Source organism: Eucalyptus grandis, chromosome 6, assembly GCF_016545825.1.
Source record: "Eucalyptus grandis isolate ANBG69807.140 chromosome 6, ASM1654582v1, whole genome shotgun sequence".
Classification (NCBI taxonomy): domain Eukaryota; kingdom Viridiplantae; phylum Streptophyta; class Magnoliopsida; order Myrtales; family Myrtaceae; genus Eucalyptus; species Eucalyptus grandis.
In genome coordinates, this window is record NC_052617.1 from 57,506,678 (window position 1) to 57,533,402 (window position 26,725).

A 26,725-nucleotide genomic window follows, 5' to 3' on the forward strand; every position below is an offset into this window, starting at 1 on the left:
CTTGAACAACCATGGCTGCCAAATGGATAAGATGGAAGGCATGGAAAGAAAGATAAAAAAAAAAAAACAGAGAAAAAAAAAATAAAGACGACATGAAATGACACGTGAAGGGAGATAGAGAGATGTACGCATAGAATGCTACGTCCAATTTTAGTGGCATTACAGGAGGAAACTTAATGGGGCCAGATTGGTTATTAATCGAAATTGGTGTTTTCTTATGAGACGAAGAAAAGTTGATGATTAAAAGCTGATGCTTTATTACGGGACAAGAAAAGTTCGGCTTTTGAGCCAATAAAAATACACCAAAAGTTAATATAGTGTGCATATAGGTACTTCTCGTGTGCAAACAGTTTAGAACCATAGTGTTGCGGACGATTATTATGATTAGCATCACTATTCAAATACTCTTGGAGTTAGAATAACATGGAGTGAAAGCGAAAATATCTTTTAATAGCCAATCACGAATGTAATTCCCTATGTGTACGAGATATTTATAGTTTATTATAGCAATTCTGTTCATTATAACAAATAATGCACAATTGTGATTACATCTTCTTAATCAAATAATGTTTGATTATACCCAATGGATTATTATTTTAATATAAAAGTATGATTATATAAACATTAACAAAACAACTAATTAGGTGTTAAAATAATAATGACATTATGACAAACATTCTATTGAACAATGAAATTATGGATAATTCTACATAAGAGTAAGCAATTAATCACAAACTCACTATCGTAATGAATAGTAGTACTATATAATGAAAAATTAACCTTCTCAAGATGTCATATCACAATTTGTTTGCAATTATGATTAACCATTGTATTTATCGTATTAAGTAATTCAAATTACAGTAAACATGAATCTAACATGGGTTTAATCAGAGGGAGTCTAGAGACAGGGGACTAGCTATTGTAGCCATTACTAATAAGGGAGTGGCGTCTGCAAAAAAAAAATAAATAAATAAAAAATGCAACAATCATTTCCGAAAGACGAAATGAAATATATCGCAAGTCTTCATATGCGACCGTGAGCAAGCAGGATATGCTTCCAGCATTTCATGGCAAGGTGCCAATCCTGATGCAAAATCTAATCCACGACAACTTCAAGAGGATCGCAAGACCTTCCCACATCAGTGGAATCCCAGAGAAAGGACGTTTAGTTACATGTACGGGATTGCCACGGAAGAGATGAGGAGGAGCTTGGGAACCAAAAGTGTGCCATTGGGATACAAGCAAAACAGCCCAGCATTCCATCCATTCAAAACTTCAATGACAACCCTAGTCTGTGACTATTATACACAACATCTATCATGCACAACGACATTTGATCACCAAAGCAATGAAAACAAATCATCGGCATCACACGAGGACATGCTTTCTGCTGAGCGTTCGGTGTAAGATATTAAGCTTTGCAGCAAACAAAGCGACCAAATCCTTTAGGGGGATGATGGGTCTCGCCGTCGCCGGAGATTTCCACAGCCTTGTGCTTCAGCTGCTGCTGCTGCTGCTTGTGCTCATCTTTGGGCACGGTCAGAGTAAGCACGCCGTCCCGCATCGACGCCTTGATCTCTTCGACTTTAGCATTGTCCGGTAGACGGAACTGGCGGTAGAGGCGGGAGGCGCTCCCCCGCTCTCGGCAGTGCCACTTGCTGCCTTTCTCCGCGGCCGCGGCTTCAGCTTCCTCTTTCCTCTCCCCGCTTATAAGGACGGCTCTTCCGTCGACAAGCTCTAGCTTCAGGTCCTCCTTGGAGAAGCCAGGGAGATCGACGTGGAAGACGTGGGCGTGGGGAGTTTCCTTCCAGTCCACCTGGGGTTGGGAGCCTGATGAGGAGGAGGAGTTACGAGTGATCAGATCCGCAAAGGGATGATTGAAGAAGTCGGAGAGAAGCGTCGACATGATTTTGAGGTTGGGAGGCGGTTGGGAGGCGGGGGGAAAGCAAAGCGAAGAGTAGAGTAGGAACTGGCAGATGCTATTGTGGAAGGTGCAGTGGGGAGGGAGGAGGGAGTTATATAAGAGTGGTGGGATTCCTGAAGGACCTGGAGCGCCGTGGGAAAGTCAAAAATGCGGGAGAAGCGTCTAGGAGGAACTATAAGTCTTTCTAGAAGTCTATATATTTTTCTTTAAGTCTTTAGTCTTCGAGTGGTGCTGTTGCTGTGCTGTGCCTATGGGGACCTCACTTTCGTTTGATCCAAAATCCATTTTACAGTGGGGCTTAAAAATCCGAGATACGAGTTAAAGAGGAATGTCCGGATACTCTCCTAGTCAAAGCCAAAGGTCGCTTGGCATTCATAAATTATGCAGTAGCAGCCCGCTTCCGTTCCATTTCTGGTGCTGACTTTCGGGGCGTGTTTAATAAAATTTCTATTTATGATAATAATTTCTGTTTAACAATAGTCCATTTCACATATGAGTTTTTTTTTAGTATTCGAGTGCTTTTAGTAACCACACGAAATTATTATTTTTGTAATAAAAAAAAAAAACAGGAATGTATTTTATATGATCCTCAAATTTTTTTATAACACATAATTTCTTTTAATTTTTTTAACAATTTTATGAGATTTTTCTAGTTTTGTATCTTTTCTTCTTCCTATTCTAGTCGGTCGCCTTGGCCAAGCATGAAAACCGATAAAGCTTACGGTGGTTAGGCATTGGCCATTACAAGACTCGGTGAAGAAGAAAAGAGAAAAATAACTTATTTTAAAAATTATTTTCAGAAATAAAGAAGTAATCTTTTTTCTATTTCTTTTTTATTTATTTCAATCTAGAGAACAGAAAAATTAGCTTTATTTTTTTCTGCTTTAGGAAACAAAAGAGGAAATATTGAGAAATGGAGACGTTGCGAAACACGCCTCAATCGTAGCCGACCCAAAGAGCCCATTTAGGAAATAGGGCTTTGCCTGTTTCTGTCCCGGAAAAAAGCCCAAAAGCGCTTTAAATTCCCCCCTCCTTTCCTCCTCCTCCTACTCCAAATAAAACCGGCGGACCGGCGTGCCTCTGCTGCTCCCGAACCCGATTGATCTCTCGCCGTCGCTCCACCTCCTCCTCCGTCGACGGCGGCGATGCCGCTGTTCATCTCCGATGACGAGCTGTCGCGGTGCTCCAACGATGGGGCGCTGGTGGCGGAGAAAGCCGACGCCTTCATCCGGAACCTGCAGAGGGAGCTGGAGTCCGTCAGGGCGCAGCAGGACGCGTCCGCCATCACGGCGGAGCAGACGTGCTCCCTCCTGGAGCAGAAGTACCTCTCCCTCTCCTCCGACTTCGCCGACCTCCAGTCCAATTCCCTCCACCTCCAGTCCTCCCTCGATCGCCACCTCTCCGACCTCGCCGACCTCCAGTCCCAGAAGCACCACCTCCACCTCCGATGCGTACGTACCCCCACCCTTGTCCCCTTGCCCCCCCTCGATTTTCCCTTTTTTTTGATTGTTAAGAACTGTGGTTTCCGATCGGTTTGTGCGCAGATGGAAAAGGATGGCGAGATAGAGAGGCTGGCCACCGAGGTCTCCGAGCTTCACAAGTCGAAGAGGCAGCTCATGGAGTTGGTGGAGCACAAGGGCCTCGAGCTCTCCGAGAAGAACGCCACCATCAAGTCTTACCTCGATAAGATCGTATTCCTTCTCTCCCTCCCTTTCCTGCTCCTCCTCTTATAATCAAACGCTATTGTTTTATCGCATCGTTTTTCTTCGGAATTCGCTCCACAGTTTAGGGACCGATGAGGAGTCTTTGAAATGATGGTTGCTTTGTTCTCTTACGTGATAACCCTTTTGCAGGTGAGCTTGACAGAGAATGCTTCTCAGAAAGAGGCACTTCTCAGTGAAATTGAAGCGGAATTAACAAGGAGCCAGGCTGCCTGTTCTCGGCTCTCTCAGGTTTCTTATTTGCTCCTTTTCTGTTCTAGACCTTCTTTAGACTGTTTTCTCCGTCTCCTACGTTGATTGTGTTTGTATGACTCTTTTGCTGGTTGCCCTGTAGAAGTTTTAGTATGTGCGGACCTCTGTGACGTTGGACGACATAACCTACTTCTATTTTATCATCATTAATGAACAAGACTCGTTCTATATTGTCACTTGGAATTATATCTATGACCTTTTATCCTTTGTTCATTTTGCCTTTCTCAATTTGATGCCTTGGTTCGATGTGGGAGATACTGGTTTTAATGCTATGATTTTGTATCTTAGGAAAAAGAGCTGATCGAGCGACATAATGTGTGGCTTAATGATGAGTTGAAGGCCAAAGTTGACAGTGCCACTGAGTTGCGCAGAGTCCACGCCGATCTCGAATCAGATCTGTCTGCTAAGCTTGCGGATGTAAGTGTTTAAACTTGCAAGAACTTGTCTTCATCCTAGTCGGTATAGAATGTAGATTTCTGGTTGACCTTTTCGTCCTTTGCAGGTAGACAGACAATTAGCCAATTCCTCTTCTTCTTTAAATTGGAACAAGGAAAGAGTGAGGGAGCTAGAAACGAAACTAGTAGCCATGCAAGAGGTATGATGATGCTAATTTTTATATTTTATTTTTCTGTGATTGTATTTGATTTCTAGGTTACATGTGCAAACAAGTTATAATAATGGTTTGTTCAACTGAAAAGGAGCTATGCTCGACTAAAGATTCTGCAGCAGCCAATGAGGAGCGATTTCAAGCAGAAATCTCTACTGTAAGTGATAAAAAAGAAAATTATTTGCCTCTTTGTAACATGAACTTAATTATTCTACATTTGCTAAATTTGATAATCTTGCAAATATAAATTAGCAAACTCTTAATGGCATAATCCCCTGCATAGACATATGGTGCATTGCCATGGAAATGATGCTGGCAAAGGAATATTGCACAGTCAATTAGAAGTTTAGCAATTCCGTATCATCAAACTCTGTATTACTTGGGAAAGAAGTAGATTATTTTCCATTGTTGGCGAAGAATTTTGAGGGGCTCCGGCCTCTAATCTATGCAGGGGGTGTTTGATGATTCCAATGATTGAAGCCTTTTGTGCTTAAGCATCGGGTCAAATTTGGAGCCTTATAGGTTTTTATTCTCTGTTTGCAAAATTCTCTTTATATGGTAGGCCATATCTTTAGATTAAAGATTTGTGTCACTCTCTGAGGTTCCTAACTTAAAAGTCTCTGTTGCGAGTCAATTTCAATCACTTCACAACTCTATGTGCTCTTCTCTGTCTCTGTGCTTTCAATCCATCGAATGAACCATGTCTACAAAATGCCGGGAACCCAAGTTGTATTTCTAATACCATTCCGATCATTTTGAGAAGTGTTCTATAATGAGTATCATTGTACACTTTTTCTTTTCTTTCTTAAATATTTTTCATTAAACCTTTCGTGATTGTTGCTAACAAATGCTTCTTATATGCCTCTCCTTGTGTAGGTGAATAGACTTGTTGAATTGTATAAAGAAAGTAGCGAAGAATGGTCCAGAAAGGCTGGCGAGCTTGAGGGTGTTATTAAAGCTTTAGAAGTGAGGTTTTAGCGGGTACCTAATGTTTCAAAACTTGATTGTTCAATTTTTAATTTCCTTTTCCCCCAACATTGACAGACACATTTAACTCAAGTGGAAAATAACAACAAAGAAAAACTCGAAGAGGAGTTATCCACCAGAAGGCAACTAGAGAAGGTGTTCTATTCTGTCTCTTCTTTTTAAGAGCAGCTTAACTTGATAATTGTTCCTTGTATCTGGTTGTCATTATTCATTAGCGAATTTAAAGAATTTCATGTTTATGTTTTTGTTTCATTTTAGGTTGTAGAACTTTGATCATGGATGAAAAGATGTCAGTGGTAATTAGTTATTTCATATCTTTTGATTGAATCAACTCCTAGTAATACTTCCGTGTGTTTGCTACCATTTGTGAGGCTGAATAATTACTATGCATCTGGGTATATTGATCAATTTGCTAATTAATGTAGTTTGTGAGGTGGCAACCCCATTTAACTTATCGGTGATTATAGTACTGAGGCAAACCTTGGGTCCTAATTGAATTATTTATAATAGTTAGTCATTTCATTATGATTTATTGGCTTTTTTTTTTCTTTTCTTTTCACTCTTTTCTATAGGAAGCTGAAGATCTGAAGGCGAAACTGGAAAAATGTGAAGCTGAAATGGAATCTCTGAGGAAAAATAATGAGTCAAATCTTCTTCCTCTTAGTAGTTTCAGTTTAGAAAGGTGCGTCACATCATCTATGAGGTCTTTTGGTTTGTTGTACCATCGTGTAACTTATCATAATGGCATGTTTTCCATGGTCATGATCTGTATATTCACCATGAAGTATTGAGATCCCTGCTGGAAAGTCTTATCTCATCTTCCAGAAGATTTCAACAATCTTTTCTACTTCCAAATTATATTGTACTCTCTGAACTTTTTCTGACATGCCTTGTGGTGAGAGCTAGGATTCCAGATGGGTTTTAATAGAAACCTTCTGCTCTGATCTATTTCTATATGTTTGTTTGATGCCATTTGCTTTCATTGAATTGTCAATATCGTTAGCCATCGCCTCATGTTATTTTGATCAATTTATATGCTTCTAGTTTAGGTTTGAAAAACGTGGCTTATGCTTATATTCTGTTATGCAGTTGGAAGGGTTCTTCTGATCCTTACGGCATGGTTCAGGATGATCGGGCAATTGTCCCTAGGGTACCAATAGGTGTATCAGGGACAGCATTAGCTGCTTCCCTTCTGCGTGATGGTTGGAGTGTAAGTTTCTTAATCTGTATTTTCTTAAATATGTATGCCTTTATTTGCAAGAATTTCTTATTTATGTGCTTTGTACAGCTTGCAAAGATGTATGCAAAGTACCAAGAGGCAGTTGATGCGATGAGACACGAGCAGATGGGAAGAAAAGAAGCTGAAGCTGTATTACAAAGGGTAGGCTTGCTTCATCACTTCACTTGAAAAAATGTCACTGGAATATATCACGACATGTCTCTGCTTGTTATTGACTCAGTTAATAATCTGTTTCTTAATATTACTTATGATGTTCAATGTATAGCAAAGGGCATATTGTATAGGTTGGATGCGTGGGGCAGTTTAGTTTGTGCAATCAATAAAAGATCATGGCATGTATATCTGAAAAACTGATTGCTGTGCATTCAGTGCTACATTTACATTTATGTTGGCTTGCATGACTTCTCTCTGCGCTCAATGGATATGACAAGGAGGTTTTTGCTTTACTCTCGCTGTTTCAGGTTTTATATGAAATAGAGGAGAAAGCTGAAGCTATTTTGGATGAAAGAGGTTTGTTCTAATAGTTAAATGTAATTTGCCATCGTGCACCATGATTCTTGTCTTTGGTTTACTTCTATTGAATTTCCAGAAACTTGGTGTATTGGCTTGTTTTTTCTTTCGAAGTATGTTATATTGACATCCATCCATCTCACAATTGTGAAATATTGGTGTTTCCATACTTGAATGTCTCAAAAAGAAAAAATTGATATTAAATTAAAAGGAGTGCGAGATATTGTTTAAATTTTTCAATAACAGGTATCTTAAATATGCTTTGGAATAATGGTATTAGTTAAAAAAAATTGAAAGTATAAAAAAATCTCAAGAATGCCAATAGATGATTAAAAGTATTAATAGTGTGTTGATGCATCCTGATGGATACTCTGAATGTTGATCGGTATTGTCTTGATCACTTCACAAACTTAGGCAGAATTGCCGCCTTCTTTTTTTTCCTTCTTCAATGAGTCTAAACACATTCCCCATTTATCTTATAATTTTTAAATAAGCAACACCTGTTGAATATTAACAACATGGCATTTTAGTTTACAGTACCAAATGTAGCTAGGTTGAGGCGATGTAGATCTCTTATTTATTGATCTCATCTTTCTTGGTGAAATAACATTTAAGCACATATTTTTTCCTTTATAACATTTGCTGAAATAATAGGTAAATTTCTTCTGTTGAATTTCGATTCATTTCTATCATTTTAAGATATTCATTTGTCTGTAAATATTTGCTAACTAAAATATACTATATTGGAGAATTTCTTAAAGACCTATCGAAAATCCATATGCGCTATCATGTCATAGGTGATTGTTTTCTTCAATAAGATATTTGTGTTAATGAGTGATTTATTTTTAATTTGCTAATGTTCATATTATAGAACATGCACAATCAACCTTATATTTACATAAATATTTCAAAATGAAGTCTATATATTTATATTCATGAGCAATTAGTTTAAAACATTTACTACGAAATTGTCTGCGGCCATGGGATATCTTATCATGGATTATAACTTTATTTTATTTAATTATATATCAATATTATAAAAGCGAATCTTCATATGCATAAGTATTCAAATAAAATATCTATATACATGAACCTTACATGCACAAGAATTATAGATTTTCTAAATTGGCCATAAAAAAAAAATTGCTGGGTAAAACGTGGCTAAACCTCTCGCGAGCTTTCTTCTTACGCAGTATTGTTGTCTTGCAGCTGAACATGAGAGGATGGTTGAGGCATACTCCATGATCAACCAAAGGTTACAGCAGGCCACATCTGAACAGTTGAACCTAGAGAGAGCTATTGGGGAGTTAAAGGTTAGCAGTTTAACATGCTTGCTTAGCGTGTCTTTAGTTCATAATTTTATACTGGTGTTCATGCGTGATTCTCAGGCTGATCTGAAGAAGCGTGAACGGGAATATGTGCTTGCTCAGCATGAGGTTGTTGACCTTCAAAAGCAGGTATTTTGAAGAGCTTCTCGCTGATGGTTTTAATTGCATGTGTTCTCTACAGCTTTTTCCTTGTTGAGAGGGAGGGAAGGAAAGGGCCAGGAAGGACAAAGAGCGTGCATGTGTGTGTTGCCTTTTTAACTTTCTTATAGGCTAGTGTTATCTGTTGTTTCTGAGGTACTGTTATTGTCCCTCAAAGACATCATTTTTTTTTTTTTTTAACCTTGAAGTCATTTAGGATGAAAGCCTAGTCGAATATTGGAGTGCAAGAATGTACTAGGTGTTGCATTTGTGGCTGAACATAGTGTAGTTGCAAAAATTTAGCTATAATAAATGCATCTTCTAGATTATGTTATTAAATTTTCTGAGTGTTGGTCCATATCTTAGATATCTGCTATGAAATCGGATGGGATTGATTGAAGCATCTTTGTGTTTTGACTCTCTTTTCTTTTCTTTTTCCTTTTTTACTGGGGGTGGATGGAATGGGTGTTGGATTTGTGATGTTCAGGTTACAGTCCTTTTGAAGGAATGCCGTGATATACAATTACGTTATGGATCCAGTCTGCATAATTATTCTGATGATAAGGGAACTGATGGTGCAGTGGAGATGATTGCTGAATATGACACTGAGAAAGTTATTTCAGATCGGCTTGTGAGTTCCTTGGATTTTTTCATGATCGATAAACTATTAAAGCGAGTACTAAGATTTTTCATCAGAACTTCTGATGCCTTTTCCTTTGCTACATGATTGTTGACAGTTGACCTTCAAGGATATAAATGGATTGGTTGAGCAGAATGTTCAGCTTAGAACCCTTGTTCGCAGCCTGTCTGATCAGATAGAGAATAAAGAGTTGGAATTTAAGGTATCAATGTGGTTGTGGTTGTTCCCTGTTCACCTCGTCGATATTATGTGGCGATTGCTTTATTGGCTTAGGAGTATCAATTTGTTCATTGTAGGACAAGTTAGAAATGGAGCTCAAAAAGCAAACTGAGGAAGCTGCTTCTAAGGTTGCGGCTGTTTTACGTAGAGCGGAGGAGCAAACTGTTATGATTGAGTCATTGCACACCTCAGTATGTTCTTTGTTATTTCTGTAGTTTGCTTTTCTCCTCCTTTGTATATTAGACATGTATAAATTAATAATCATGATCCTTATCCATTTTGGGACAGGTTTCAATGTACAAAAGGCTATATGAAGAGGAGCAAAAACATAATTCATCCAATGCCCACACCACTGTTGCAGTTGCAGGTTGTTCTTTTTGTTGCTTTACATGCAGGACCATCTGCTATGCGCCTTATTTGTTTAAGATATGCCTTGGAGTATGGTTTGTTTACTTTTCGGGCTGCTATCTATGGAGATGGATTGGCATTGATAATGTGATAGTTGATTCTGACCTGTGGAGTACTTTAGTAGGATAAGCCTGATAGTACTTTCCTAGATCCTTAAGGTTTGCTTCTTTTTAAGCATTAGTGTAGTCCCTCCAGGATCTATGGAATTTTATTGGCAAACAGTGTTGTTGAGCAACGAGTCATGATATCCAGGATCGAGAATAAAGTCATCAACATCTCTTTCAGTCAGAAACCTATGTTAACAGCCTTCTCAACTCAGATCTACCTCTAAGTAAGGGGAAAAGGAAAAAAAGGGAAGAGTTTTTTTCTTTTTTTTTTTTTTTTTTTTGGGGGGGGGGGTGGTGAGGGGGAAAGGTGAAGGGGTGGTGGGAGTTGGTGTGGACAGAGGGAGGGTCTGTGGGTTGTTATAATTGATCTAAAAAAAGGAAGGAAGGGGTTGGGGGTGAGAGAGAGAGAGAGAGTCTGCAGGTTGCATAGTTAATCTGAAAATATATTTTATTCAATTTCCGATTGTGCTTTTGTGGTTAATTCGAGCAGTCTACTAAGTTTAACTTGCTACGAGTGATGCGAAACTTTTTTGTTGAGAGGCCAAAATGGGTTAAATGTGAAAACCTAGAATTGGTTAAAGGAGGGTGTAACTCTTGTGCCTTACTCATTGTATGTGAATCATCAGTTTTGTCATACTTGGTAATTGTGCATTCTCATTTATAAATTCATTGCTCCCTCTGTTGATATCAACAGGTTTTGGGGCTTCTTTTTTGTATAAATAAAATTCTCTTGTCTCTTCTTTTTCCTCTTTGCAATCGTAATGTAGGGTTCACCTCATTACGAGCAATGTTATTTTATCAGTTGGTATAATTAAAATTCTCTTGGCTCTTCTTTATCCTCTTTGCAATTGTAAAGTAGGGTTCACCTCATTACCAGCAATGTTATTTTATCGGTTTGTTTTCTTTGTGGTCCTGCTCTATGCTTCTGTACATACTTATGACTTTTTTATTGCAGAAGAGGGAAGGTCGGGCTTCCAGTTGCTTATTGAGGGTTCTCAGGTATAACTAAGCCTGATGTTTTGATATCTAATAGTTGCATTTTCTCTGTATTGCTTTATGATGTTCGGATGTCCAAACTATAGGAAGCTGCTAAAAAGGCACAAGAACATGCTGTGGAACGAGTGAGATGTCTTGAAGAAGAGTTGGCAAAGTCTAGGTAATCTTTTCTTTGGTAGCTGTTCCAAGCCAACTTTCTAGGAAAGGCCAGACTTCTGTGGGTCCTTTTCCCCCCTATTCTCTTCGCAGTGTAACTTGGTTGAAGTGGATGGAGGTTGTTATTGTTGGATGAACATCGCCATGCGTTTGGGTTTGATGGGCTGTTATATCTTCATAGAGATGCCATCCTTTCTGCTACCAGTTTCATTGTCCTACCTGAGTGCATGTTCATATTTTCAGGAGCAAGATTATATTATTGCAGTCAGAGCGGGACAAGATGGCCCTGGAAGCAGATTTTACGAGGGAGAAACTTGATAGGCTGATGAATGAATCCGAACACAAGGTAATATATGTCCTCCAAATTTTTGTTTTAAGTCTTTGTGCACATGATCTGAAGTTACTTCTATTACTGCAGAGAGTTTCAGTCAAATGACACGCTAGTTTCACGGTAGCTGCTCCCCTCGTGGGCAGGCATATTTTATCCCTTCTGTATAGACGATACTGTCTTACAGAGTCCTTCTCTACGAAGTATTCTGAAGATTTAATCATTGTTTAGTTTAGCTCTATGAAGACGTGTACATGTGTTTATCGTTCTCCTAGAAATGTACCACCTTGAGGCATAAATATGATTTGCAGCATATTTATTATTACTCAGTTTACGTGAATTGTGCTTTCTGTAATCTAATTTGCTAATGATGTAACAATTTTAGAGAGAGGAAATTAATGGAGTTCTAGCAAGAAATGTGGAGTTTTCTCAGTTGATAGTTGACTACCAGCGGAAGATTCGTGAAAGTTCAGAGTCTTCGCATTCTGCTGAGGAGCTTACTCGGAAGTTGAATATGGAGGTAAGGACTATGAAGTGGATAAACTGGACGCCTCTTCTCTTTTCTTCTTTCCCTTGTCCTTGGTGCTGACTCTTTATCTGTTACCTTAGGTTGCTGTTCTGAAGCAAGAAAAAGACATATTGTCATCTGCTGAAAGGAGGGCTTGTGCTGAAGTTCAGAGTTTGTCAGAAAGACTTTATCGTCTTCAGGTAAAATATCACTCTTATTAGCACAATTTCAATGTCACAATTTGTGTTGGCTTAAAGAGATCTCTATTGAAGGTCATGTATAGATTAACTACTGGTGACCTAGTTCCTTATTATTTATGATGATTACTCTAATTGGGTCTCTTGTTTCATGTAGTGCTCATCATTTAGCAACACTGCTATTTTTGTGAAGTGTCTCATACATTATAACAGTTTTTGAATACTCATTTGTACCATATTAATCGTTTTGACCGAGTACGAATGGCATATCACCAGCAATATACTGTAGACACCATTTTCATCGTATACGGCACTTTGGAAGAGTCACACTTTGTCATAACTGCTGTACTTTGAATTTGACATTCTTGAGAACAAGTGATAACTTTTATTACACTTTTTTTTTTCCTTAAATAGAAATTATGTGTACATTTTTTATTTGTTTTCTTTGAATATAGGCTACATTGGACACCATTCAGAGCACTGAGGAAGTCCGTGAGGTGCATTTCCCTAGAATTAGCTCTTTACTTCTTATGGAGTGATGCTGCAGTGCTGTTTTCTAATCTAACTCATACTCTGGGATTCTTAGGAAGCACGGGCTGCAGAGAAGAAAAGGCAGGAGGAATATATCCAGCGTATTCAGGTGAATTTTTGTGTCCTTGTCCTGCTTATATTTTAAGTGGTGCAACCTGCTAAAAATTTAACCACGCCTTCATCTACTAGCTTAAACTTTTAGAATAGTTAGTAGTGGTCCTATAAAATCTCACATGGTATCAGAGCTAGAGGTCCTGAGTTCAATCTTTCTGGGCTCCTTTTGCCTCTTCAATTAAATATGTTCACGCTTAGTACTAGGCAAGAAGTCTGGACTAAGCATGAGGGGGAAGTGTTAGAATAATTAAATTTTACATCACGCCTTCATCTAACAACTTAAGCTTTTAGAATAGGTGGCAGTGGGATTACATAATCTCACACAACCTTTACTCCACAAACGTGTGTAATGTTTGTTGACTTCAGAAATTGTGGGAATGATCATGGTGTATATAAATTGCCGCAATGTGCTGCTTTTCCTGATTAGGGGTTGTAAGACTTAAAATTAGAGTGAGCTATATGGATTGCCATGAAGAAAAAGCTGATGACTCTCGTATGAAGCATGTGGTATCTCAGTGAATAACTTCGAACTGCAGAAAAGGGTTTATAATAAGATTCAGTTTCAATTTTATCAGAGACAGGGCAAAAACCAACATATAAAGGGGTGCATTTGTTCAGTGTATGATAAGCATCATGCTAGCCAGACCATTGATAGGATAAAAGTTGCACTTAAATGGTCATGGTATTTGTAGATTTTGGATAAGAAGTTCATGCTTTCCTCATTGAAATTTTTGCTTTTGCCTGTTTGAAGAGAATAATTTCTCGTCCTTGGATGCTTGAAAATGTATTTTGATGATGAAGGGATTCATCTTCCTGAATTGAAGTTCTGTTACGGTCTCCTGATTTAGTCGCTCGAAACGCAACAGAAATTTTCTTAAACTGCTGCTGAAAACTGTACATTGCAGAAGGAATGGGCTGAGGCTAAGAAGGAGCTACAAGATGAACATGATAATGTTCGAAAGTTAACGCTTGATCGGGACCAGACTTTAAAAAATTCAATGAAACAAGTTGAAGAGATGGGAAAGGAGTTGGCCAGTGCCTTGCATGCTGTTGCAGGTGCCGAGAGTAGGGCAGCTGTGGCTGAGGTACTTTGACATTTCTTTTCAGTGTCACATTTCCTCTGTGAGGTACTATGTTCAAAAATGAATTTCGCAAGTAACATTTCTTGCTGTTTTACAGGCTAAACTATCTGATCTGGAGAAAAGGATCAGATCTTCAGATTCAAAGGTGCATTATTTTACCGTCCCTGTTGAACATTATCATGATTAATTGACTAGGATGATGCTAGACTTGCTTTTCATATGCGTTTTTGTTTGTTAATTCTGGTGCCTATGCTTGTATAATCAATTAATTCTGGTCCTGGTTGAATGAGATGGAGATCTTTCTGCTTTGAAAAGAAATGTTCCCTGTATGGTAAACCCTTTCATTGATGCAGATATTAGAGGTGGCTAATGCTGGTGGAAGTCTCTCTATTTCAACTAATGAGGTTAGCTTCCAAAAGAAACAAATGTTCTTTCTATTTATCTGTTGTCATTTTGCAAGTTAACTGGTGACTTGGAATAAGAGGAAGATTATAAAATGGTCCCATCACTGGTTTTTGTTTTCTCAGGTTATTTCAGAACTGCAAAATGCAAAAGAAGAAATAGAGAAACTAAGAGAAGAAGCACAGGCAAACAGGGATCACATGCTACAGGTATCCACATAGCACTTGAAAGGACATACTAGTGCAGTTTCAATTTTGTTTGAGGAGTTAAAAATTGTTTTATGAGTCTGCAGTACAAAAGCATAGCACAAGTGAACGAATCAGCATTGAAGCAGATGGAATGCGCTCATGAAAACTTCAAAACAGAGGTAGCTTCGGTAGTCTGTTTGATCTTGACATGTTTATACCTATACTGACACGTTCATGGATGCATTTTGTTCCTTAAATATTCTGTAGGCAGAGAAATTAAAGCAATCTTTGGAAGCTGAAGTAGTTTCACTAAGAGAGAGGCTTTCTCAAATGGAAACTGAAGTCAACAATAAATCACAGCAAGTGGTTTCTATGAATGTTGAGAAGGAAGAGGCCCTTGCATCTTTGTTAGCAGAAATTACTAGTTTGAAAGAAGGAAACACGCTTAAAGGGTGGGTATTTTTTTCCTTAGTAACATGGAACACATAATGTTTTCCTTTTCTTTTGCAGGGGTTGAGCTCAGTTTAAAATATCCTTTCCATTTTGTATATCTGTAAAGAACTACTTTTACCCTCTAATTTTAGTAGTATCCAATTGCATGATTAATGTGCAAGTTTGAATGCAATGCCCATGTCGCTGTTTTAAAAGTTGTGGTGACGTTATGCAGGGGTGCTAGATGATGATCTGACAAGTTTAATTGTCTCTCTTATGTGAATAAATGTGGAATTTCTTTTCTCAGATACCACTTTTTTGTGCAGTTCCATAGTTGACACATTGGAAACAAAGATTTCTCTGTTGGAAGATAAGTGGAAGAGTGAGCATGAGCGCTGGCGTTCTGCTCAGGCTAACTACGAACGACAGGTACTTCAATGACATAATTGAAGTTTGTGCCTGTCTGGTTCAATCTTAAACTCATCTAGATCTCTGGTTTGCTTTCTCACCAAAGGTTATGGAAATCTAAGATGACATCAAATGTTAAAATCTACTTAAATTTATTAATTTAAGGTATTGAATCTTAAATAGGGGTCAAATATTTATAATCTCATAAAGAAAAAGCTAAAAGAAAACACCCGTATAGCCTTCATTTTTTAACCATATATTTCTGTCAAATCAAATGAATTGGACAAGATACGTGTAATAATTTCAGTAATTAAGCTTGGAAAGACTGGTTGAAATCTCTCTAATCCTGTTCAAGAGAACTTAGGGTTTTCTATCCCTGCCCTAATCTTCTTGTCCTTGAGAGCTAAAATAGCTTCACTCGTTCAGACTATCTTAGGGTCTGTCTTGATTGACTTTCATTTTTTACTTTTGATCTTTTTTTTTTTAACACCTTGAAATACTTATTTTAAATTTGGTGGGAGGGCAAAAATACTTTTTACTTTCACTTGATGCAAAAGAAACAAGCTTTAATTGTGTTTGTTTATTTTATCTTTTGGTTTTGAAGGTTTGTGATTGCATCCTATATCATCAGATCCAGGATGTGATATGGTTCCAAAGAACGAATTGGATATGGACAGTTTCAATAAGATTTAATTTATGAACAAAAATACATTTTTTTGATTTATTTCATGTGTTGAGACAATCTGCTTTGGGTTTTTGAAATTTCTGTTTCTAAGGCTAGATGTTAACTATCTACCTTTGGCAGGTTATTCTGCAATCTGAGACAATCCAAGAGTTGACAAAAACATCAGAAACTTTGGCTTCATTGCAACAGGAGACAGATGAATTACGCAGGCTGGCAAATTCCCAGAAAAGTGAGAATGTATGTACTTCATCGCAGCTTTAGTGTTGCTAAATTATATCACATGAATATTCCATGTTGTAAGTGTGCCGTGTAATCTTACCTCATACTTTTCCTTACAACTGAGAGTAGGAGCATTAAGTTACTGCATGCTTTGTTGAAATAAAGTAGAATACAGTGAAATTGTAAAATAAGAGATATTCATTGTTCCTAGAAAATAAAGGATCAATGTTAAGTGTATCCTAAATTGCTTGTCCATAGGGTTTCGATGGGCCTTACATTCACGTGGTCTCCCTCCTTGCATCAGTTTTTGAGTTGGACATTCTAACAATCATCGTGATGTAAATATCTCTCTGCCTCTCCGTACCATGTGGGAAAGAGTATTTGAGCAATAGATGAGGCAAAAAGGGTCATACTCTGGAGAACCAGTTTGTATTTGGCCAGGAGATTTAACTTGTGTGATCATTTATCTGTTGACAAGGTCCATGGCTGAAAAGAAGATCCCTTGAAGAGTTTGATAAAGATTTTTTGTGATAGTGGAGAGGAGATATGTCTTTAGGGAACTGGAGTAAGTGCACAAAAAAGTCCGGTGAGAAGTCATTTTGAGAGAATTGTAGAATAAAAAGGCCTTATGTTATGTCATTGCTAGCTGCGATGTGCATGCACGATATATGTGACGGGACATTATAAGGAGTTACGGAGGGCTAGCTACAACAATAGAGATCTATGCCAAGTTTTGGCTCTTACCCTATCTTTTTGCTGAGACATATAAGTGCTTATTAGGCGCATGCAAGACGTATCTTAGTGTCCTTTCTACAGATGTTATAGTGCTCGTGTATCAGACTGGATATGTTTGAATATGGGTTGGAATGATTAATGAACCTTAGCTCCTTCAACTCAGTAGTAAGGATGGGAAGCATGGAATTCAAAAGTTCTGATTGAGAGAAAAATTGGCATCCTATTTAGTAGCAAATCACTGTGGATTCTACTATTTGGGAATAATTTTCACAAAATCATGGGGATTTGATGGAGACTTGACTCGTATAATATAGGTGGGATTCATGAATCAAGAAGTGAATTCCGCATCTTCTATGGTTCTCAACCAACCAAGATGAAGATGCTTCTGTGCAGTTGTGGCAATGTCTTAGAAGAGTAACGACAAGTATAGTGGTACTTTGGCAAGAACTTAAAAAGAAATATCATCACTTTACATTTTAGACATGTTATTTTACTTATTGCAATGGGGTGAGTCGGTTCTTTTACTTTCTACTAGTATGCTTATTCCCAGATAGATGGCCATCCATTATTGAAGCTCCTTGAACTGGAAGGTTTGCAGTGAAATAACACTTGCTTGGTTATTGTTTTTGTGAGTGAGCTGAAGTAGGAAGGGGAAAGGAGCTTAAAGAAATTGTTGGTTGCGATGTGGATTTGTAATTTATTAGTGAATATTTGATGCCAATACCTCCCTACCTATGGTAGATACACAGAGTAGCACTACTGCATCGTAGGATTAGTTGAATTTTAGAGCTAAAAAACCTAGATTTTCTATTCAGGTTGCTTCAAATGTTTGATTATGTGGGACAAGCCCACGGAGTTAGACTGCTTTTTGACAATGTATATGGGCCTTAAGATCTGTATGGGATTTGTAAAGTTCTTCCTTAATAGATTGAGGACCCAGTTGCATGCAAAGTTAATTTCACTTTCACAGAGTGATGGAATGGGTTGACCTATTTATTCTTAGTTAACACAGAAATACGTATGTCTAAAGCTCATTAAAAAGAAACACTCTTGAGAAATTGGAATGATTGCTGCATGAATGCAAAAACAGCAATTGCCATTCTGAGGAGCATTGGTTATAAAATCAAAATATTTTACTATTCTATAGTAATCTTAGTAGTCTCAATTTGAAGTTGATCTCGTGATTGCTTATGGATCAACTGGTAAATTATTCTTTTTATTCCTCTCCTAGCAGCTTGGGGTAGCAAAGGAAAAAACATGCAGAAAAAAGGACTGGAAAAGCAAATATTCATAGGATTTTTCATTTGTGGCATTGTATTTTCCTTTTATTCTGAAATATGTTGACAATTCACAGAACTGTATTATTGAATTAGTCTTAGCAGCTGTCAATGACTTAATTGTTGCTAAATTGTGTAGGATGAATTGAAGGCCAGGTGGGAAGCCGAGAAGTCGATGCTAGTGGAATCCAAAGCAGAAGCTGAGAAAAAGTACAACGAATTGAATGAACAGGTTGTTAAACTGTATTTGCTGTTTTACATGATTATACTCTCTGGAATTATGCTAGTTTGAGAGCTATATCTGGAAAGATAGTTAAAAGTGATTAACATAAGAACAGTTTTAGTTTACGTTACTGATGTCCGCATCTATCGGTCATTTCTATATAATCTAATTCGTGATGTAGCATTCAAAACATAAATCTGCTTAGCATCTCCATCTCCAATTAAAACAGTCCATGTTGAACTTTACATATCTTATGCAGAATAAAATACTGCATGATAGACTTGGAGCTCTGCACATTCAACTGGCCGAGAGAGATCGTACTTCTGCTGGAATCTCTGCGGATGATGATACTGGCTTGCAGAATGTAATAAACTATCTCCGACGGTCAAAGGAAATAGTAAGTGTCTCTCGGTCTCTCACTCACCCAAGTGTCCTGCCACTCCACTTTCTCGCTCAGTTGGGAGCTTTATCTTGTACAGGCGGAAACGGAGATCTCTTTGTTAAAACAGGAAAAGTTGCGGCTACAATCACAAGTAAGTGATTCTGTACCTTACATAGAACAGCGCTTCTTTGCTCTTGATTACCTTAATGCCCTTTTACCATATGTTCTCTCTCTTGGTTCGATGCTGTGCGGCTATAATTATATTAAACTTTACCCTCTTGGACAAATCGTTTGGCATTTTCCTCTTCTTTCTCTAAAAAGCTACTTGTTATGTTTGTTCCTCTATCCATGTGTTTGCATATGAGCAAGAGCTTCTAATTTAGCATTTATTAAATGGTTGCGTCTCATTGATCTTTTCTTTACCATTTATAGGCTATCCCTTTCTTTGTTCTCTTATCTAAATATGGTGATTATGCAGCTCGAGAGTGCCCTAAAGGCAGCAGAAGGTGCCCAGGAGTCACTTCGTGTTGAGCGTGCAAGCTCAAGGTCATTGTTGTTCTCAGAAGATGAGTTCAAATCCCTACAGCTTCAGGTGATGGTTCTGCTGTTTTCTTTTTTCTATTATTGTTTTCTGAGCCTTATTGAGGTTGTATTAAGGTGTCTGCTTCACTTTAGATGTGCTGAACATTTATTTCTGTTATTGAGAAAGCTTTTTGCAGTATAGACTCCATTTTCTCTGTCTTCATCTCTGTCTCTGTCTGTCTCTCTTTCCCCCACACCCACACCCACACCCACACCCACATATCATTGTGTGTAGGATCTTTTTTGGCCTGTTCAGTATGAGTCTCATTTTTCCATGTTTATTTTATGTGAATTCCTGTTCAGGTTAGGGAAATCAGTTTGCTTCGTGAGAGCAATCTGCAACTCAGAGAGGAAAACAAATACAATTTCGAGGAATGCCAGGTACATAAAGAAGGAAATCAGATATTTTTATCGAGTATAATAATTTTGTGTTCAACTATGTTCTGTTTCCACACTTCCATTTACGATGGAGGTTTTTATGTGACTTAGAAATTGCGAGAGGAAACTCAGAGGGCTGCAACTGAGTGTGCAAAGCTGGAGAATGTTTTGATGGAGAAACAGATTGAGTTGGAAGCCCTTAAGAAAGAAATTGAAACACAGAGAACAGAAAAAGACGGCCTGGAGAAGAGGGTCACTGAGGTATTGCATACTCAGACAATTTGGTGAATGAGATAGATGTTTTCACCATTCTGAGACCTCTGGTTTTATGTAGTTAATTGAACGGTGCAAGAACATAGATGTAGAGCATTATGATCGCTTGAAGAATGATGTTCAACAAATGCAGGTATTACATACTTTTAATGTCAAATACTACTGTAAACAATGCTTGGAACTTATCTGTTCTTCCTGGGCAGGGGAAGTTGAAAGAGCGGGATACTCAGATTGAAGAAATTAGTAGGCTGCTGTCTCAAAAGCAAGATAGAGTTTCGCAGTTGGAGCAGGACCTTGAGCATAGTAGGTTGCAACTGAACGAGAAAGAAAAGAGAGTTCATGATATATTGCAGACAGAGGTAACTCTATGATCCTTCAAAATGATAAATAGGTGAAGAACCACTAGGTTATTTTCTTCATTGTTTATCTGTTAACTGGTTGCCATGCAGGAAAAGCACAAAAGGCTAATAGCTCAATTAAAGGTTCTTTGCTTTCCTTTCCTTTCCTTTTAATGTGAAAATTCTATAGCCGATATATTGATTCCTTGATTTGTTGATACGTTTGATAGCTTGGATACTTGCATTGGTTCTTGTTTTCTATACTTCCTGACTCTTTCCAATAAATTTGTCCACCTTCCTTTTGTTATCTTGTCTATGAAGAGAAAGGCTGAGACACTGACAAAGGAAAAAGAGGAGCTGATTAAAGAAAGTCAAGCTCTTTCAAAGCAGTTGGAGGAATCTAAACAAGGTAAGATTCAGTTTTTTCATCTGAGATGGTGGCTTCTTCTTTCTATGGGTTGTATAAGTCTTCTTGGTCTGCTATAGGGAGAAGGCCTATTGGAGATAACTTGGAGCAGGTCATGAAGGAGAAGGAGGAAAAAGAGGCCAGGATACAGGTCTGCTTTCAGACTTCTTAAATTTGTTTGCTAGCTTTAAGCAGCAGCTAACTTCTCCTTGGTGCAATCTAGATTTTGGAGAAAACTGTCGAGAGACAGAGGGATGGATTGAAGAAAGAGAGAGAAAGGCGCCAAAAAATTGAGGAAACGATTGTGAACTCCATTAAAAGAGCTGATGAGGTAATTTTCTTCTCCCTTATAAATTATATGCACATAATTAGATGAGGACAAATTTTTTTGTTATCGGCGCCTTGGATTAGCTTTAATCCTTTTATCCAATTCAAAATTGCCTTTTGGCATCATGCAGCAAGGTCAATACCTTTTGTTTCTCCAACAATGAATCATGTCCTAGTAATGATCCCTTTGTAGTTGCTTGTTGGCTGTTCATGATTTTTGCTTAATCACAAGTCAGCTGATGTTTCAAGATCCTAGTGATGATCCCTATGTAGTTGCTCGTTGGCTGTTCATGACTTATGCCTAATCACAAGCCAGCTGATGTTTCAAGATACCCTTTTTTCTGTTTTTAAGATGAATCACTATCCTTCACTCTCATGTCTGTGTTTAACAAGCGTTATGGTCAAGGCTTGCCTCCTCCAAGCATACTTCCAGTGGAAATGTGTGGGCGTGCATGGTTGTGTTCTTTTTTTCTGTTTATGAACAAAAATTCTGTTTTTTTGTTCCTGGGAACAAAAAAAAGAACAGAATCGTGTTTGTTTGCGTTTTTGTTCTAAATTTGTTTTTTGTTCCTGGGAACACATTTGGAATACATTCGAACATAAACAAGAAACAAAAAAACTTTTTATTGTTTCTGGAATAATTTTTAAGAACAATTTTCTCTTTTCTATCTTTTTCTTCTCTTTTTTTTTTTCTTCTGCTTTTCTTCTTTTTCCTTTGGCTGGTCGCCCGCCTCGGCCATGGCCGGCGACCGGCTGTCGAGGGCCAGCGACCTCGTCGGAGCGTCGCTGACCCTTGGTGAGGCCGAGCGTCGCCGGCCCTGGCGAGGCCTCGCTAGGCCACCGCCAGGGACCGGTGGCTAGGCGAGCTCGGCCTCGTCGGCTGGTCACCGGCCATGGCTGAGGCCGGCGACCGGCCAAAAGAAGAAAAAAGAAAAAGAAAAAAAGAAAGAAAAAAAGGAAAAATAAAATAAAAATATTAAAAAATTAAAAGAAACAAAAGAAGAACATAAATGTACCAAACGTGTTTAAGTTCTTTTTTTTTTTTTTTTTTCCGGAACAAGTTTACCAAACATGTTTTTCTGGTAAAAAATTATTCTTCGGAACAGAACTAGTTTTTTCTATTTCTATTTCCTGAAACAATTTTTGAACAGAAACACAAACAAACGCACCCTATGTGTCCGGGAGAGGAATCTTTTATTCAATAAATGAGCACTATTAAACAAGCACTTATGCACAACGCAACTGGTTCATTTTGCATAGATTTATTGCCTTGCTCTGCTTACAATGACTGATATTATCCATAGGAGAAAACAAAAGTTGCAAGGGAACTTGAGAAACATAAGCAAGTTTTGAGGCAGGTTTCCGATGAGCTGGAAAGGCTGAAGCATGCCAAAGACAGTCTTCCTGAGGTAAAAATGTCATCTGCATTATATCTGGCTAGTAAGTAATTTGTACTTGAGTAATTCAGGCCATTAGGAGTATTGTGCAGGTGTCCTGTGGTATCATTTGCTCTATCTATTGCCTGCAGTCTTGATCCCAGAATATTTTACCCAAAGTTCGTTTGGCTATTAATGATGAAATTTTGCAAATCTCCGCAATAATTCTACTCAGTTTAAATGCTTGGACATGAATTTTCTTTTCTCTCTCCTTGCTGTATAATTCAAACCTGATTTGCTGTTATTTTTAGGGAACCTCGGTCATTCAGCTTCTTTCTGGGAACTTACTAGATGATCTCGCCTCTGGCTATGTGTTGGCCATTGAAAATTTTGAACGAGTTGCAAATACCCATGCCACTGAGCTTGGTGCTCGTGCTTCTACTCCGGAAGTGGAGACTGCCTTGGCTGCTGCTGCAGGTAGCTTGATTTACTTCTCTCATGGTATTTCCAGCGTAGGAATAACATGTCAAGGCCTTTTTCTTTTCCCTTTTACTGCTTTGAATGTTGTAATATCTCCTATGATTCAATATTCGAGTTCTAGTGACAATCATTTAAAGATCGCCTAGCTCTTGGAGGAATAAGCAACTTGGGCAGATCTGGGTTCCTTTTCCTAAGTGTATGGTACATCTGGGTCACTTGTGTACTTGTTGCGCCAAAGATAAGTTGTGCATGTTAAGAAAAAGAAATCAAATGATATTAGTGTTGAAGTGTTGATAATGAATGGAACGTTCTTTCAGTTTCTGCTGCTTCTGCTCAAGCCACCATAAGTGCTCCTGAAACAAGCAACATGGCACCTAAAGCTGTGGAAGAAAAGGAAAGAAGATCCATTCATCCTAAACCCAATATTGAAACTCGTAAAACAGGGAGGAAGTTGGTTCGGCCACGTCTGAAAATTGATGAGCCTCAGGATGTTGAGATGACTGATGCTGAAGGTTCTAACAATGGTGGAAAGCTTGGACCTCCTGCCGACACTGAAAGTAATATCACGGCATCATTGCAGCATCCGCTTCGTAAACGTCTGGCATCACCTGCTTCTGAGCTGTATGAGCAGTCCCAGACCCAAGGAGAAGGTGACACTCCAACGCCTTTGCTGAAGAAGTCCAAAGGAGTAGATGTATCACATGATGCTGCTCAAGAAAAAGACGGGTCTGCTCTGGAGAATCTTAATGTGGGACTAACGATTGAGGAATCTTTTGATGCACTTCATGATCTACCCCAAGCTCCTAGTGAGGAAGCTGTTGATGAGAAGGAAGACGCTCAGGTCCCTGAGGAGAAGGCTGAGGAAAGGGAATCACAGCAATTAGAGGAGGCTAGTGATCCTGAAAGGAAGAATGCTAAAAGTATTTCCTCTGAGGAGATTCTGGATAAGTCAGGCGATACAGGAATCATTTCACATGATGGGTCAAAGGAACCCACTGATCAAGACCATATTAACTCAGTTGTAGAGTTCATTAGCGATAAAGAAGAAGGAGAGCTTATTCCAGATGCTGCAGATGTTGAGAGCGGTGGTGATGTGTCTAATCTTCTTGAGAGTCCAGAAGTAGAAGAAGGCAAGCCTGAGCAGGCATTAACTCCCACAACTTCGCCATGTAGGGCTGATGATGTGGATGTCGGAGCTACTGTAACGGACCCGAGTGAGATCAACTCTTCTGAAGTTCCACAGCTTGAAAAGGTTGAAGATGGTGAGATAACTGAGGAAACTGCTGAAGGTTCTGATAAAGTGAATGAGGGGAGTGATGCGGTGACGGTGGAGATTGAGCAGACTTCTGAAGGTGCTGCAGGCAGTGAAAATGCTGGTGCTTCCGCAGAAGTTGCTAGCTTGGTACATAGTAGTTCCAGTATTAATGCTGAAGTGGAAGAGAGCAAACGGGCTTCACCAGCCAGTGGCACCTCAACTACCATTAATTTGTTGGAGAGAGCCAGGGAGCGAGCTGCCCTGAGACAGGCTGGAGTTGTGACTCCCCCATCCAACAGGGGCCGTGCTAGAGCAGTACGTGGCCGAGGTGCTCGTGGACGTGGTGGCCGTACTGGGCGTGGCCAGGGTGAACCAGGACAAAGCTCCAAATAAGGTTCAAGCTCCCTTTTTTGTTTTTGTTTAGGTTTGCATTTTGCAATTGGAGCTGCATTGTTCGCAATTGGTCTCTTGTCAGACAAGGGAGAGAGCCTGAGCCTGACACCGTCAAGTTCATCAACATATATATGACAATTTCTTCGTGTGGTTGTTCATTAATGTTTTGATGTCTTGATATACTAGGGACAACAATTCTGTGGAGTAGTCATTAATAGCTTGAAGATGTGCTTTGCACAAACGGTTGTGTCAACTCTCAGCCTCACATTACAAGATGAGTTCAGGATATACTAGTTACCAGATTTTCTGAAATGCAGGTCGCAACTCTTCCACTCGACTCAACCCTTCCTTGTCCGTGCCCTTCTTTTTCCTTTCCTAATTTGATTGTAGAACCTCCTGTGTATGATAGCTTTTGTGTAGCCTAATTGTGGGTTGAGATCGCTTTTTCTTTGTCCTGTTGTCTCTAGAAACTGACGAGTTGAGAGGTTGGCGGACCAGAGACAAGTATGCTCTTGCCCATGACTTTTTGCAAATAGTAGGGCTGTGGTGGATCTGAGTCATTTGAACTCGTCTAGATTGGTTACGGCTAGAATTCGACTAGTTTGATCGAGCTTGAAAATTCAAGCCCAAACTTGGATCGGGACTGGATTGGTTCGACTCAATATGATTCGACTTGAATAATGAAAATGAAGTTTGAACTAATTAAATATTGGATTCCCTGAAGTAAACTGGAGTTTCTTGGCCTTACTGTTCAAGGAGAGTGTAAATGTGTAATGCCGTATCTTCAGTTTGTCAAAGTTAATGGTGTGCGTAAGGGTGAACTTTGTAATTATATTCAGCCCACAATATTCCGAAGAGAAAAACATTGGATATTTGAAGCAGATGGTTTGAAGATCTGACCCAAGAAAAATCTACAAAAATTCTCTTCTCAGATAGGCTTAATTGAACGGGTCTGAAAGGGATGGCCAGGTAGAAAAACATTAGGCTCAGCTGCTGGGCCTAGACATGGTAATAACAGCGCCCTTGAGCTCGACCCAGATTAACTTGACCCCGCCACAAATAAGGTCCACTTTCGAACAGGGGAAAAGGCAAAGGGAAAATAGCATAAATGATTATTAAACTTTGGTTAAATGCGTTGTGTCGTCCTTAAATTTTTTATTTGGACTATGCGGGGCCTGAGCTATTAGTAAAATTTAATCTAATTCCTAAACCATATCAAGATGTTTTCATAGTCATTGTCATTTTTTGTTAATTCAAGTTAATGGAATTTGTAATGTGACTTTCAATTAATGAAGTTTGAACGGTGGACAAAAAAAGAAGTTATATGTGGATATTAACTTCCAAAATAAGGATATAATAATCCACGTTATCAAATAATGATGATATGCTAATGCTCTAATTTCTTTTCCTATTTCTAAAATAGATGGATAAAAATAAGCATAAGTTGATTCATCATTTTAAAAATTGCAATCTTTTTAAGTAAATAGAATGACTACATTGCATATTAAGTAATAGCTCAAAAATTGCATTGAACAAATTAAAGATTTAAGAACAACATTTCATATTGACCCAAAATATAAAATCATTTGTGTCATTTTCTCGGCGGTGAATGGATGTTGCAAAGATAAAATATCAAAACCTTTGAGTATAATAATGCGAATTAATGGGGACTTGAAACGTTGGCCCCTTCGCAGGATGAGGCAAATTTGAGTAGCCAACGTGATCTAATCGGTATTTCAAACCTCAGAGCATTTTGCCTTACATGACGTGACAAATCAATTAGATTGCTACACGAATTTTACATACAAATGAACATTAGCAAATTGAATTGATAAATTATCCATCAAACGCAAATATTTATGGAAGAAAACAGAATACTTCAAAAGGACTCTATGACATGATAATGAATATTTCATAAATATATGATGCTAAAGGATTATAAAAAAAAATCCTACATCGAAAAATTAGTGTGG

General features: G+C 38.5%; 2 protein-coding genes across 2 annotated transcripts; one reads left to right on the top strand and one right to left on the bottom strand.

Moving 5' to 3' along the window:
* Window positions 1-1,005: 1,005 nt before the first annotated feature.
* On the bottom strand, window positions 1,006-1,996 carry LOC104451046 (18.1 kDa class I heat shock protein). Its single transcript, XM_010065798.3, has one exon. The coding sequence runs from the start codon at window positions 1,904-1,906 to the stop codon at window positions 1,412-1,414; it is 495 nt and encodes a 164-aa protein (XP_010064100.2). The 5' UTR covers window positions 1,907-1,996; the 3' UTR covers window positions 1,006-1,411.
* A 983-nt stretch (window positions 1,997-2,979) lies between these two features.
* Window positions 2,980-25,459, top strand: LOC104451048 (nuclear-pore anchor). The gene is made up of 49 exons (XM_010065799.3): window positions 2,980-3,375; window positions 3,469-3,615; window positions 3,778-3,876; window positions 4,186-4,314; window positions 4,400-4,492; window positions 4,596-4,661; window positions 5,381-5,470; window positions 5,549-5,626; window positions 6,064-6,173; window positions 6,581-6,701; window positions 6,780-6,872; window positions 7,193-7,241; window positions 8,451-8,554; window positions 8,630-8,698; window positions 9,195-9,338; window positions 9,445-9,549; window positions 9,644-9,757; window positions 9,855-9,933; window positions 11,037-11,080; window positions 11,164-11,237; window positions 11,477-11,579; window positions 11,947-12,081; window positions 12,171-12,269; window positions 12,722-12,763; window positions 12,853-12,906; window positions 13,817-13,996; window positions 14,091-14,138; window positions 14,347-14,397; window positions 14,521-14,604; window positions 14,688-14,762; window positions 14,851-15,035; window positions 15,342-15,444; window positions 16,229-16,345; window positions 18,479-18,571; window positions 18,822-18,959; window positions 19,042-19,095; window positions 19,423-19,536; window positions 19,830-19,907; window positions 20,016-20,165; window positions 20,239-20,310; window positions 20,381-20,536; window positions 20,627-20,659; window positions 20,837-20,924; window positions 21,002-21,072; window positions 21,145-21,252; window positions 22,553-22,657; window positions 22,936-23,101; window positions 23,422-24,753; window positions 24,939-25,459. Exons 1-48 carry the CDS (start codon window positions 3,070-3,072, stop codon window positions 24,750-24,752), a joined length of 6,147 nt encoding a protein of 2,048 aa, XP_010064101.2. The 5' UTR covers window positions 2,980-3,069; the 3' UTR covers window position 24,753; window positions 24,939-25,459.
* Window positions 25,460-26,725: the final 1,266 nt, after the last annotated feature.